Source organism: Falco naumanni, chromosome 2, assembly GCF_017639655.2.
Source record: "Falco naumanni isolate bFalNau1 chromosome 2, bFalNau1.pat, whole genome shotgun sequence".
Taxonomy (NCBI): domain Eukaryota; kingdom Metazoa; phylum Chordata; class Aves; order Falconiformes; family Falconidae; genus Falco; species Falco naumanni.
In genome coordinates this window covers 67300337-67314324 of record NC_054055.1, presented here as the reverse complement: position 1 = coordinate 67314324, position 13988 = coordinate 67300337, and the positions used below count along the sequence as shown (strand labels likewise).

The 13988-nt window shown below is 40.7% G+C and overlaps 1 protein-coding gene across 2 annotated transcripts in view; it reads left to right on the top strand.

The window, feature by feature from the left end:
- The first annotated feature begins 4671 nt into the window (after positions 1–4671).
- Positions 4672–13988, top strand: part of GCC2 (GRIP and coiled-coil domain containing 2) — a 28481-nt gene continuing 19164 nt past the window's right edge. Inside the window, exons 1-6 of one of the 2 annotated variants that reach the window (XM_040584643.1) lie at positions 4672–4796; positions 7674–7736; positions 8413–8497; positions 9530–9597; positions 10435–10539; positions 11307–13796. In XM_040584643.1, coding sequence (XP_040440577.1) covers positions 4701–4796; positions 7674–7736; positions 8413–8497; positions 9530–9597; positions 10435–10539; positions 11307–13796 — 2907 coding nt within the window. In that variant the 5' untranslated portion in view covers positions 4672–4700. The remainder of the gene's footprint in view (positions 4797–7673; positions 7737–8412; positions 8498–9529; positions 9598–10434; positions 10540–11306; positions 13797–13988) is intronic. The other variant, XM_040584644.1, reaches the window with a different exon arrangement.

Genomic DNA, 13988 nt, shown 5'->3' with positions numbered 1-13988 from the left:
ATATCTTTAGGTTTGTCAATTGTTATGTACAGAGCTTTAAATTATGTGTCTGTATGCAGAGATTGTTCACTAATTTTGACATAAGTTGGTAAGAGTTTTATTTTTACATAAGATACTGTAAATCAGTGAGCACTTGCAGAAGGAGATTGCATGTGTTGAACAAAATTATTTCAAGTCACCTTAAATTATTGTCAAGCTTCTGGTGCAACAAGCGACTCTGTTTACTATGGTGATAGAGCTCCATATAGAACTATATTAGACATATGTCCTGAATATACACTTAAGCTTTTTTTCATCCGGTTACCTAGGTGCATGATTTCACTAACCAGATGCAACTTCTATGTCAGTTAAAAAGGACTTGTGTCAGTTTAGCTAATGCAATTCCACAGTAATTTCTTCAATGCTGCTTGCTCCTTCTTTTATAAGAAAGTATACCTGAAGAGTTTTGATATTGGGAAAACCTTGTTATTCGTCTCTAACAAACGTTTGAAAATCAATGTTGATTAATACATGTTAACGTTCACATGATTCTGTTTTGTAGCTCTGCATTAACAACTACCAAAACACACACCCCCCCAGGAATGACTGAAGATTCCTGCTTTGATACAGACTTTTTAATGAGAACTGCTGTGTTAATTCTAAGGTAGTCATGATCACCATTCAGTGTGACTGTTGATGGCAATGCAACCATTTACAAAACAGAATGGAAGAAGCACCAAGCTTCAAAAGATTGAAGAAAGAGACAGAGAAGGGAGCTGTTCTATCTTCTTAGTTAGCAGTCAAAGACAGAGGGACACTGCTTTCCTTTCTACTGATTTTATGGTAGATTATCTGCTTCATGCTTGGCATGTTTACCCAGTCAGGAGATAAATCATGGACAGGAAGTAGTTTTTATTTAATTTGTCCTGTCCATATAGGATATGGGTATCCTATTCCATATGTTTTTTATAATGGTTTATGTCAACATGTTCACAAGGAGCCTTATCTTTACAACAAGGTTAATTATTAATTCTGGCATTTCCCAGAGGTGCATTAACATTATAGTTTAAACCTGGACTGAAGCTTCTATTTCCCTAACGTCCTCAACGAGTGATGCAAGCCCCATCTTAGTATAGGCTGCAGGTGAGCCTAGAGGCACACTGAGAAAGTTAAGCCCTTTATACTCACAGGATGCAACCAAACTGTGCTGCCAGACCCAAAGCCATAGGCTTAGGCTGGATAACAAGGCTCTGCCCGCCCTCCAGAACAAGCACAAAGTTTGACACTGCGTAGGTGGGTCAGGAATGTTGTCATGCAGCAGTGTCCCATGGTTAATGCTGAAGAGGCAAATTACTCATAGATTATTTTGCAGAAGGGCTTTGGCATGGTCTGCTGCAAGGGCAGTCAGTATTTATCAGCAGTGGGAGCTCAGACTGCCTTTAGGACTGTGTGAAGGCTCACAGTTGAATTAGAGCCATCTACCACGACCATGGAGACAGAGGGATTATGTCAAAAGCAAGACACACCAGGTCCTGCCTTGGTACAGGCAATATAGGTATAGGTAGATTCTTAGGTAACTTTGTTGTTAAAATTTGGCCTCTTGATTGACAGTAACTTGTTATTGTACCAGCAACCCTCCCTTATCCATATTTGCTATTAATGTGTGTGGTTAAGTGGGCTTGCATGTTCTATCAACAATGGAACAGTCTTATACTCAGACCCAGCCCTAAGTGTTCAAACAAAACGTTAGCTTCCTTGTTTCATTTTCACACTAATATTTCAGCAGGCTTGGTGGGCTTTGCAGATGAGTAACAGAACACCAAACTTCTCACCTCTGTTTCCTATTACAATTTAAGAAGAGAATTAAGGCCTACAAGTAGAATTTCTTTTTTTAATACCTAAGCGAATCCTTCACGTACAAAGCAGTATCAAGATAAATACAAAGAACAATACCGCCCTTGCATCTAATTTACTCATTCAGATTAACCTCCCCTTTTACACTTCCTTAACTCTTTCACCGTACCTGTAGCCTCTCCCATTCCACTTCAGCAGGAACCTACTGAACCTGAATCCAACCCAACATAATGGCCATAGTCAGCCAAATCATTTACAGTTCATTTGCACAGGGCTTTAAGTTTCCAAACAAAGAAGAATAGTTAACATACTGTAAATTCATACCCCGCTTTCCTTTATACTAATTTCACATGTAGAAAAGCCATAAAAGTAGCTCAAAGCAAGAATGCTGACTGGCCCAGCGTGGCTCGTAAGTAAAAGTCTGTGATCCTCAGAACCTGTTGGAAAGGCAGATTCTGCAGTGCCAAGTATTTAAAGTATCAGCTCTTATATGCTGGAAACACATTCCTCAGTTGCAAAATTACAGTAATTTTCTCATTCTTTGCTCTTCAGAAAATTCTTTGAAGTCTAGTAATTCCAATGATAGTGAAGCATTTGTACCCTGCCTTGATGTAAGGGCTAATCACAGCCCTGTAGGACTTGGCTTTTCAATGGAATTTAAAGTTTGTTATGCTCTGCCCCAACACATCTCGTAAACGTCTTGTCACTTGTTTTACATAAACAATACTATTTAAAAAGATGAACTAATTATCTTTTACAAAGATAATGAAATCATAGAATATATGAAGCATATAAATTATGGTTGGTTTTCTCATTTGTCTCAAAGTAGCTGAATGCAATATGTATCAACTTACCGGCTCCTACTGGATAGGTAAGACATACAATTCACAAACTGTTTATGAAAATTATGTAAGACTATTGCCAGTACAAATTGACAATTTTTCCCACAAAATGAGGAGCAACTTGTACTTTATTGTAACTGAAACAATCAAAATCATCAGTCTTTTTTCTTCTAGTTATACCAGAAACTTCTTACATTCTTCTACCATTCCCTAACCAGGATGCCTCAATTGCTGTTGCAATTTAGGACCAGAACGACAGACTGTCGTGACAGTCTCAGCTGTAAAGCATACCTAAATTCTGTTGCACCAAATGGACCTGGGTGGGAGGGGAGAATTTGCCTGTCCCTGTCAAATACCTCTCTCACAAGAGCAGGGAGCTCGGGGAGGGGGCATGGCTGAGTGCTCCCTAGCCAGAATCTGTTTCAGAAAGCCTGCAATGAGTGAGCCAGTGCTTCATTGTCTTCAGTACAAACCCATCTGAAAATCTCCAAAATAAGTTTCCTTATAGTCTAAGCCATGAGATGACCCAAGAGCTGGATCATAATACCTATTTTCTGAGTATACACCGAAGAAACAAATTCACATGAAACATTTTTTTTTTTCTCTGGGGTTTTCCCAAAGAGACGGTAAGCTTTCCTGCAGCGTCCTCCCCAAATGCCCAACTTTAGTTGGAGACTGACCTGGAAGGACAGAGCCCTGCAGTATGGTGCAGTTTAGGGTCAAAACCCTTTGCTGAAGGATGGTTTTAGAAGGACTATATCTAGAAAGGCTCTTTGTGAAGCTGTGTGAAACCCACATGTTAGACCATGGCAGCACAGGCATAGGTACCCAGCTCAATATCTCACAAAGTGGATGGGGAAAGAAAGAATCAATCTGTTCAGCTCCCTGTGGGGCTTCTGAAAAGTGTAATAACAGAAGTAACGGAAAACAGCTTCTTGCAGTTTGGTTAGGATCTATTCCTTGCCAGCAGCCTCTGAGAGAGCAAGGAACCATATGCTGCTGTGATTGTGTACCCACATAGATCACAATAAATAATAATATAATGTACAGCGAAGGCATTGAAGGGGAAAAAAAAAAAGACAAGGGAATAATTTCTGAGGTATATGTGAAGAACCTTTCTGCCTTTTGTCACTACTTGCCACTTGAATTTTAAAAGATGAAGGACAATAACCAGATGTGGAAAAATACAAATTATTCTTCAGAGAGCAGCCTTTTGACTAACATGACTTCTTTTACATGCAACTAACAGGTATTCTCTCATGACATTGTAATTCATTTGATGATATTAAATAGTTATCCAGTGAACTGTAAATAGAATAATACACCTAAACTTTTTCTCACAGGCAACTCCTCAGTAAGTCAATGACTTATCACAAAACATCAAAAATATCTGAAGTGCTACCAAAATGCAAGCATGACTACAGTAAAAAATGTGTGTACTTTAAAGTAGGTATCGCTCCCCTCAAACCCCTACCCAAACGGTATGAAAATGTCTCTTGTAACACCAGAACTACAGGCCGTAGTGCCCGGCTTCTGGTACTTGCCCTGGTGGGCCTTCACACCCAGCGCCTGACAAATAACTCACGCTGTGCTTCCACCGAGGTACCAGAAACAGGGTCTTAAATCCCCAAGTCCCTGCCCGAGCACAGAAGCTGCTGCTGCCCTCACACGCCCCTGACGGTGACAGTGACAGGCACGCTGGGCTCACAGCAGGCTGCCCCACCTAAAGGTGCCCTGGCAGTGGCGGGCATCCCTCAGGAGCCCCTCGGGAGCAGGACGTGGCGGGGCGCAGCCGTACCCCTTCCCCTGGGGCGCTTTTACTACACGCGGTGCGTGCGGCCGCCGGCGCCCCCTGCGCCTCTCAGGCCGGTCTGTGCCGCCGCCGCGGCCCGGCCTCAGCGCTCACGGCCCCGCCCAGGCAGGCGTTACCCCGCCGGCGCCGCGCGCCAGGGGCGGGGCCCGCCGGCGGAGAGCCCGCCCCCTCCCCCCCCCGCCGGCTGGGCGCCGCGCTACCGGCGTGCGGGGATGACGGAGGCGGAAGTGGGTCGGGGGGCGTGTAGCGGGGCTGACGGCGGCGCCGCGCTCTCCCCGCCCCTGCAGGCAGCCGGCCCCGCCATGGAGGTAACGGGGCGGGCGGCGCGGCGGGGAGCCGGGAACGCGGGGCCGTCGGGGGGGGCTGTAGCTGGGGGGAGGTGGGAAGAGGCGCGTGACCTTGGGCTTCAGCAGCGGGGCGGGGGTAGCCAGCCTCGCCCCCCGCCCCCTCCCCCTGTCGCGCAGCGCCCCCCGCGCTGCCAGCGCTCTCCGGCGAGCGGAGCGGTCGCGCCAGGCGGGCGGCGCCGCTGCCCTCGGGGCCGGCCGGAGGTTGCTGGCCGGCGGCTGCTGGGCGGCGGCAGGGGTAGCCCGCGGGCCGCTGCGCGCCCCTTCGCCCCCGTCCGCCCCCGGCGCAGCCCGGCCCGTTGGCGGCAGCGGTGAGGGGGTGCGGTGCGGTGCCGCCCGGGCCGGTAGCGGGGCCCCTGGTCCTGCCCTGCGGCTGCGTGAGGCGCCCGTGCGGGCTGCGGGGGCTGCCTGGTGCCGCCTGCGCGGAGGTGGGGGGGCGGCCGCGGCGCAGGGGATGGGGGCGAGCAGCCGGCGCGGGGAGAAGCGCCCCGGTGACACACAGCGGGTGCGCGGCGTGGGTGCCCTTTAAAGAGCACCCAGGGGCGAGCAGGCGTTCCGCAGGGCACCTGGTGTGTTACCAGCACATCAGCTGCGAGACACTGTGAACACCAGCAAATACACCTATTTCGGGATGTTATCTGGTTTAGCAAACCCAAAGGCAACGCCGAAGAGTTTAAAAGTCATACGTGACACTGACTTTCTTGGTGGTTTCCGAGCTGCAGGCGTTCTGAGTGCCTGTTTGCTGAAGGGATTGGGACTCAGAACATGTTTTGATGTGACCCGGTATGGTTAGAATTGGCGATGTCTGGAAGTTGCACTCAGCTCAGAAAATTGCTGTTCGTAATGGTCACTGCTGCTGCGGTTGGCATCAGAGCCTAATATATTGCATTTATACATCACTTAAGCTTTCTAAGGTTCTGTTAAGCCATTGCAAAAGTAAGGAGTAGATAGCAATTAAAATACACAGAATATGCTAAACTGTGGCTTGAAAACACCTTAGTGTAGATAAAGGAGGCTTTACATTAAAATATATCAGTAAGGTAAGGCAGCATACCCGGGTTTCAGAATGGTGGAATAGAAATTCGAGAATCCTTGCAGGATTCAGGGTTGTGCTTAGAAGTGTATTTACTGTCTGCTGGCTCACAGGCTCAGATACACCTGATCAATAAAAAGTTTAGGTTTTTTCAGTGACTCATCTTCCTTGCGCTTCTGATCCAAGCGGGTGAACAAGCTCTACACAAGCTGCTTCTGATTTCTGCTACCAGAACTGCAAAACTGGATGTATTGTCTTACGTGATACATGGTTCTGCTTCTGTGCCTGTTAGCTTAAAGGAGAGTAAAAGTAATATGTAGATTCATCTGACCTTACTGTAGTGTGGAGAGACATGTGCTATTGTTTTCTAAACAGTACATACAATTTGCTGAATTTAATTATACTCTGTAAGCATACTGCTTGTGGTAACAGCATTTTGCTAATTGCAATGCTGAAATATTAAGAATGTAAATGTTGGCAAAGTTTTGTGCACCAAGGAAATGTGAAACGTAAACTTTTAGTTGTTTTTTTAGTGCTGTGTTTTGTTTAACAGGCATGTTATTTTTTGATAAGTTTGCTTTTGCCTTCTTTTAAAAGAAGCCTCTAGCTCATGTGATACAGACAGAGAGATAACTGTAACTGCCTTTGACCTTGGTCTGTACTTGAACTCATATTTTTAAGGATGACTTCCCTTATTATCTGTATCAGCTGTTCTCTGTAAGTTATTAGTAATTCTTTATTTTAGTAGTGTTTAGATACAGGTTGTTTTTTCCATAGTTTCTAATAGAAGAGGGAATTTTTGTCAGAACAGAGTAGCAAAAGAAAAGTGAAGATACGTGTGTATACATATACACACACACAAATGCGTAGATACATAAAAATACAAATATATATACACCCCTTCACTTTATATGTGCATGCATGATAGTAAGAAGGATAAAGCAGCGTAAAGGTCAAGGCTTGGAAATACTGCCTTTAATATATTGGAATTGTCTGTTCCATTTTCCTTTGCCCCATCTTAGTTATGTAGGTTTTTTCATGTTCTGGAGTATAGGTAAGCATCTCTCATACAAACCACTGTAAAGTAACATAGAGTCTCCCAGGTTAGATCTGTGGAAGTTTAAAGTAGAAGGCATTATATATGTATGTTAGGAATAGGGAGCCCAGAATTTCCAAAGCCTTTTCAAATATGTTTGTCAGGCCAGCATTTCTAGTACTAACTAATGTGTTTGAAAAACAAAACAAAAACAAACAAAGAAAAAGAGTGAATGGGTAGGGGGAGGGTTATTCCTAGCTTTACAGTCTTTTCAAATATATTTGTTCGGCCAACAATTTTAGCGATAACCAGTGTGTTTAAGAAAGAAAGAAAAAAAAAAATTGAGGGGTACATATGGCTCAGAAGTTCCCAAAGTTTGATTTAATAGCTAATCCGCTACAGGGATTTTTTTGTTCATGCTTTTTTAAATTAGTCTTTTTAAGAACAAGATAGTGATTTGCACCTTTGTAACCTCTTGTAAATGAAATAATTTTTAAGTAGCGTATCAGCTCTGGATATCAGTTCAGTAATACTCCTGAAACCTGGAGTTTTCTATTCTATTGTATTGTACAAATCACAATAGACCACTCACAGTCTTTTTCAGTTATCCTTCTGACTAGTCCTGCAAATAGTTTTTTACTTTTTTTTTTTTTCTCCTTGAGCTCTCACTGTATTCAGTTACTCTCAGTGTTTGCAGGCTTGCAGTTAGTTCCTTTGATAGTGTTAAATTTAAAAGTTCAGTTACCACATGTTGTGCTTTATCTTGTTGTAGGTGCAAGATGCTGGGCAGGAGATGGTGGCGTCTTCTGTCACGCCAGTATCAGGCAAATCAAAGGTAATCAGTCTTCACAGACCCCATTTATTTGCATAGCAGTAGTCGAAAGGGTTACGGCTTGGCATGCAAGTTGTGACTAATAGGAAGACATAAAGGTATTTTTAAAGAGTTTCCTGTCTTTTAGACTTCTTGAAAACTTGATTTATAAACTAATGCTAAGGTTTTTTGGAAACTGGGGGGGGGGGGGGGGGGGGGCGGGGGAATCTCTTACTTACAAGTTTGCTTCCTGTTATAATATGAGATAAAATATTAGTAGCAGCCAGTTTTGGCAGCAGTTTGGTTCATAAAAAGCACAGACTTCTTTATTTAATTTTACTTCCAACATATGCAATATCAATGTTAGGTCAGCATGCTATTTTCAAAACACTTCATATTATATTACTGAATTGTAACCCTTCCTGAGCTTTCCGTCTAACTGATGCTGCCCAGTTGTGTGCTCTAGAATGATTTTGGAGAAGTACAGAATTAGGAGTAGCTTCTGTTATTGGACTTGAAATAACAGAGTTGGATAACAGAACAGCAGTAACTTTGACTGTTAGTTTTCATGCAAATGTGTGGTAAGACCATTTCTTGCCCTAAAATTTGACTTCTTGGAAGCTGGATGCTAAAATTCTCTGTTTTCAGTTTACCTCTGCGTTAGAGGAGTCTGGTTCTCTAATATGTACTTTTTTTACAGCTGGACACATTGCCCAAAGAATATGTCATCAAGTTTGCAAAAAAACAAGTGATGCTTTTACAGAAAGTGAAGTTAAGATGTACAGGTACTTTACTGGAAAGAGAACAATTTCTGTGTTAATGCTTGGTACTATCACTGCGTATTTTTGCTAGGTATATTTAAATTCTAGGCAAGTATCCTGGATTTTTTTCCTGCAATTTCACTGTTTTTTGTGGGAGGGTAAGGACTGAAGTCCTTCGAACAAGGAAGGGAAGAAAAAGAAGCATTGCTTTTGTTGGGTGTTAAATTAATTTTGATCTGGCAGTATGGCATGATGGATCAATGTAGTTTGTGTAAGAGTTAAAGTGGGACTTGTAATTGTTCCCCTTATCAGCTGCAGGATACGTGTTGCTTTTCAGGAAGCAGATGCGAAGGGAAATGTCTCTGATGCATGTTTTGCATAATTAGTGCAGTTGTAGAGTACAGTGGCTTCTTTGAAATAAATATCTACTTTATGTTTGATCATTTGCTTCTTTAACAAGAAATTGTAAAATATACTAAACAAAATTTTGTGTTGACCACCTAAAAATATCCGGTGTAAGTCTGTGCTCTCATGTGCTGTCCCTTTTCCTCCAGTGGCCCACTACTTGGACTGGTGTCACTTGCCGTTGTTTGGAGTTACAGTTATGCTGACTGCTTGTAGCTGCCCAGCGAAATAATAAGGATGGGGTGGGCTATACTAGGCTTTTCCTTAGTGGGGTTATTCATAAAGTCTTGTTCTTCTACCTGCTGCCTATTTTTAGAGAACCGATAGGAACTGAATATTTTTTCTCTGGCTTAAATTGATCGTGAAGTAGAAGGTAAGACGATCATCAAAAGAATTCCTATCTCTTGTCCCTCTGCCCCAACGAGGAAGCTTTGCTTCCTCAGGAAACCATGCTAAATGTCAGGACTGGAGAATTAGTACTGAGTGTTTGTTCTCTTCCAGTTAGCCCCTTCTGTCACTCAGTAACAAACAAAAACTAATGAAGTAAAAGACATCTCTGGTTTGAATGAGTGTGGTTAGTTTTGCTAGGTTTGCTAGTAATTTGCTACTGTGATTGAGCATCAATTCACACTGTGAAACTACTTTTTTAAGAACTAGAGAAAGAGATTGAAGAACTCAGATCTAAAGCAGCTACTGGAGGAGCTGATGATATTATTCAGGTAGGAATAAATAATGGATTTCTAATTAATTACATAATGTTAGCTGAAATAGGTTACAGAAATAATTTGGCAAATAGTAAACAGCTTTGAAACTGTTACTCAAATTGAATTTAATCAATTTTTGGGAATTCAAGACAAGTCCAAAACCATCATTTTATTTTCCTCCTCTCCCCATATCCTTACTCTCCTTTTTCAGAAAACACTGTTGGCTCTGTGAGGAACAGTACAGAACATACAATTTCCTCAGCAAGACTTTTTCCTCGTGTAGCTGGTTAGACAGGCTTTTGTTTATTTTAGAATGACCACTGTGGAAAGACTTCAGCCATTTAGAAAACTTCAGAGACAGTCATTTGATGAGATCAGAAACACACAAAATTAAAGTTGCATGTCACAGGAAATACTTTTAGGAAGATAACTGCATTTTTTTTAAAATTCACAAGAACATTTGTTTTTCACAAAGTAAGGGTCATAGACAGCATATGAAAGTGAAAAATGGTAGTGAGGAGGAATTTATCAACTCAGAATTTCTTTCTTAATAATTTGGATGGAGGTTTCTTTTCTGTGGAAGGGAAGCTCTCCCCCACCCCCTACCTCGTGATAATAAATTAGCTGATCAGAAATACAATTTTGAACAGAACCTATTATTTGATGTTGTTGTTTTAGTCTATTCTATGTCTGTCATGTTTGGGCTGAAATTAATTTAAAAAATCAGACTAATCTGTTTAATTGACAAAAAAAGTCATGACTAATGCATGAGTTCATATGGTTTGCAAAAATTCTTCAGGCTTCCATTGTTATGTAACCCTTTTTTCAGTGATCTTTCTCCCTTAAAATTAGGCTCTCACAGAAAGACTGGATGTTGTACTTCTGGAAAAAGCTGAAAGTCAGCAGCAGTGTGTAGCTCTGAAAAAGGAAAATATTCAAAGAAAGCAAGAAGCAGAGGTACTAAAACGAGCAATAGAACATTAGTGAAATATTTCAGAAATATGTTTATTTTCTAGTTTTGCTTGTTGTGTATTTTACTTCCGTTGTAATCTTTTTTCTTCACTTACCTGTGTTCTGGTTTACCTTAAAAAAATTCTAAATACTTCATATGTTAAAGCATATTTTCTCTGTACCCCTTAATTTATAATTTTTATAGGACTCTAAATGCACTAGTTGGATCCACAGCTGTTCAAAAAGAATTTAGTCTGTGCATTAGTGGCCTAACATATGTGATGGCTTCAATCAATCAGCATTGGGTTTTCATAGGAAATAGGAGGTTTACATTCAGATATTCATAGGAAGTAGCCTATCAACCAAGACATCTATATTTTGTCACTGATCTCGGTTAATAATAGAGAGCGAATTGCTTGCAATTGATTAATAGTTATATTCCAGATACTTGATTTTGATGTGCCTAAAGTAATTTGGTCATTAATACATTACCAGAATAGTTGTTAAAGTTGAACTCTATCCTGACCATTTTGTGAAATTATGCTGGTAAACATGATTTAAGACTTAGTTTTCCTTTCTCATTCTGCAAACATTTTTGTACTCTCTGCGGTGTCTTCTGAATTGAGTTGTCCTAATATAGGCAGATATTTTAAAACGATAGCAATTTTAAAATCTAAAAACTCCTAAATCTTCTAATTAATTATTGCAAACAATTTTATTTGGAAATTCTGTGTGCTAAATTACCGTATTTAATAACTTTTTTGTTTGTTTAGGCTGCAGTGGCTAAGACAGAAGAATTGCAGAAGCAACTGGAGCAATCAAGTCTTGACTCTCTGAAAGAAATAGAAGCTCTGAAGAGTGAATTAGAAAATGCACAAAGTAAACACAATGAGGACATAACAAAGCTGAAAATGGAATTAGAGGAACAAGTGAAGAAACAAATGGGGCTGGTAGAACAGATCAACTGTCATAGTGATAGTCAAAAAGAAGTTAAAAGATTACAAGATGATGTCCAAAGAATTAAATCTACTTATGAGGAGCAAATTTTGTGTTTGAGCAAGCAATTGGAAACTGTGAATGAAGACAAAAACAAAGAAGTGACAAATCTGCAAGAAACTATTAAAAGCAGCTCTCAGTGTTACCATAACAAAATCAAAAATCTGAATGAAGAGCTTAAAAAATTAAAAATTGCCCATCAGGAAGAGGTGTCAGAGTTGATGCATCAGATTGAAATATCATCTAAAGAAAATGAAGAAAAGCAAAATCAGATAGATCAGTTACAGCACAGTTTAGCAGAGGAGAGCCTAAGAAGAGAGAAAAAAGCAAAGGATGAAACGTCTGCTCTTGCTGACCAGCATGAGTATGACTTGGAGCAGCTGAGAGAAGTCTTAAATAAAAACGTAGATAACAAGATAGATATTGTAGATACTCAAGAAGAACCTTGTGTAGAAGCAAAAATGGAAGAAAAGGTTAGGCACCTGGAGAATAGTTTAGAAGAGCTCCAGTCCCAACACAGTATATTAAAAGATGAGTTAACATACATGAGTAACGTTAAACTGGAACTGGAAGAGGAAATCCATCGCATAAAGGATGAGTACTTTCATGAGCGGGAAGACTTGGACTTTAAGATAAATGAATTGCAGCTTACTAAAGAAGATTACTGTTGTGTAATTGAAAAACTAAAGTTGGAGCTTCAAGCAGCAAGACAGCACTGTGAAGCTGTTGTAAAAGAGCATAAGCTAGAGACTCAAACTCTAAAAGAGCAACATAAGAGAGACATTTCTGAACTAAATGAAACTTTATTATCTGGGTCTGAAAAAGAAAAGATGGCATTAGTTTTTGAAACACAGGAACTAAGAGAACAGCTTGAAAAGCTAACTCAGGAGAAGGAAGAAGCAGTGTCCAATTACAACAGCCTGAGAGAAACAATGGAAACTCTACAGACTGAGCTAGGGGAATCTGCTGGAAAGATCAGCCAGGAGTTTGAATCAATGAGACAACAGCAAGCTTCTGATGTCAGTGAACTGCAACAGAAACTCCGGGCTGCTTTCAATGAAAAAGATGTTCTTCTTGAAACTGTGAATCGCCTCCGGGAAGAAATAGAAAAACTGTCATCTAATCAGCCAGAGGTAGAAGAACTTCAGTGTAAAATTGTTAGTCTTCAGGAGGAGAATAACACAATAACAAGCTACATCAACCAAAAAGAGACTGCTATAAAAGAACTGGAAGAGAAGATCATTGTTCTTACTGATCAAAACAAGGGTATTTTAAATGAAGTAAAATGCTTGGGTGAAGACAGAGAAACCCTTCAGGAAAGGTGCAAGCAAGAACAAGGAAAAAATCAGGAACTTCAGAAAGAAGTGGATGTTGTTAACCAGTACAATAGCGACCTGAAGAAAAAAGTGGAGGAATTAACAGAGAGACTGAATGAAGCTTTAACTAGGAAGAGTGAAAATGCACAAATGCTAGAGCAACTGGAAAACCAGGTTGTATCCCTGTTGCATGAAAGAGAGAACCTTTCACGTGAAGTTTATACTCTTCATGAGAAAAATAAGAAAATAATTCAGGAAAAAGGTGAATTAAGTGAAGAGCTGGCAAAGATTACCTCTGAAAAAGATGGTTGGCTAGTGTTGAAAGAACAGTCTGAAAACTTAGAAAAGAAACTGCAAATGTTGAATGCAGAAAAAGACCATTTATCAACATTACTTGAAAGTGAACAAGCACACAGATCTCTTATAAGAACCCAGCTGTACCGTTTACTTGAGCAAGTGGGTTCCAGTGTTTCAGATTCTAACGAAGAGCATGATTCTCTTAACTTGTTAGAAATTGCAAATGAGTACTTGTCAAAAACTAAAGAAGAGCAGTGCCTTGCTAAACAGTATGAGGAAGAAGTTCTTCATCTGCAGCGGGAAGTTGGGAGACTGGAAGAAGAAAATGCAGCTCAATATACAGAACATAGATCCCTGATTGAGGATTTTGAAAAAGAAAAGGATCTCTTGAGAGAAGAATTGGAAGGAGTGTTGTCTGAAAAAGCAGCACTTCAACAGGATATCCAGGAGCTGAAGAATGCCAGTGAAAAAGCAAGGACTGAAAATCAAGATCTTCTAGCTAATATTGAAGAGATCACTCAAAAACTTGCTTTTTGTGAAAGTCAAATACAAGAACAGCAAAAAGGATCAGAAAAACAAGATGACTTAAATTTCATTCTGGAACAAAAGGAAACTGAACTTAGAAATGTGAAAGACGAACTGAGTTCTCTAAAGGTTATATTTTGTTATTGAAGTATACAGTCTAAACCTCTAAAGTCTTCAGAATTAAGGTTCAAAAAATACTTTCAACTCTCTCTTTGTTTCTTTTTCTTTTTTTTTCTTTCTCCCTTGGCCTGAAAGTGAGTTTCCCTGCTAGAAAGCTCATGATTCTGAGTCTCCTAGCACCATAAAATCGCCTCCCTGGCC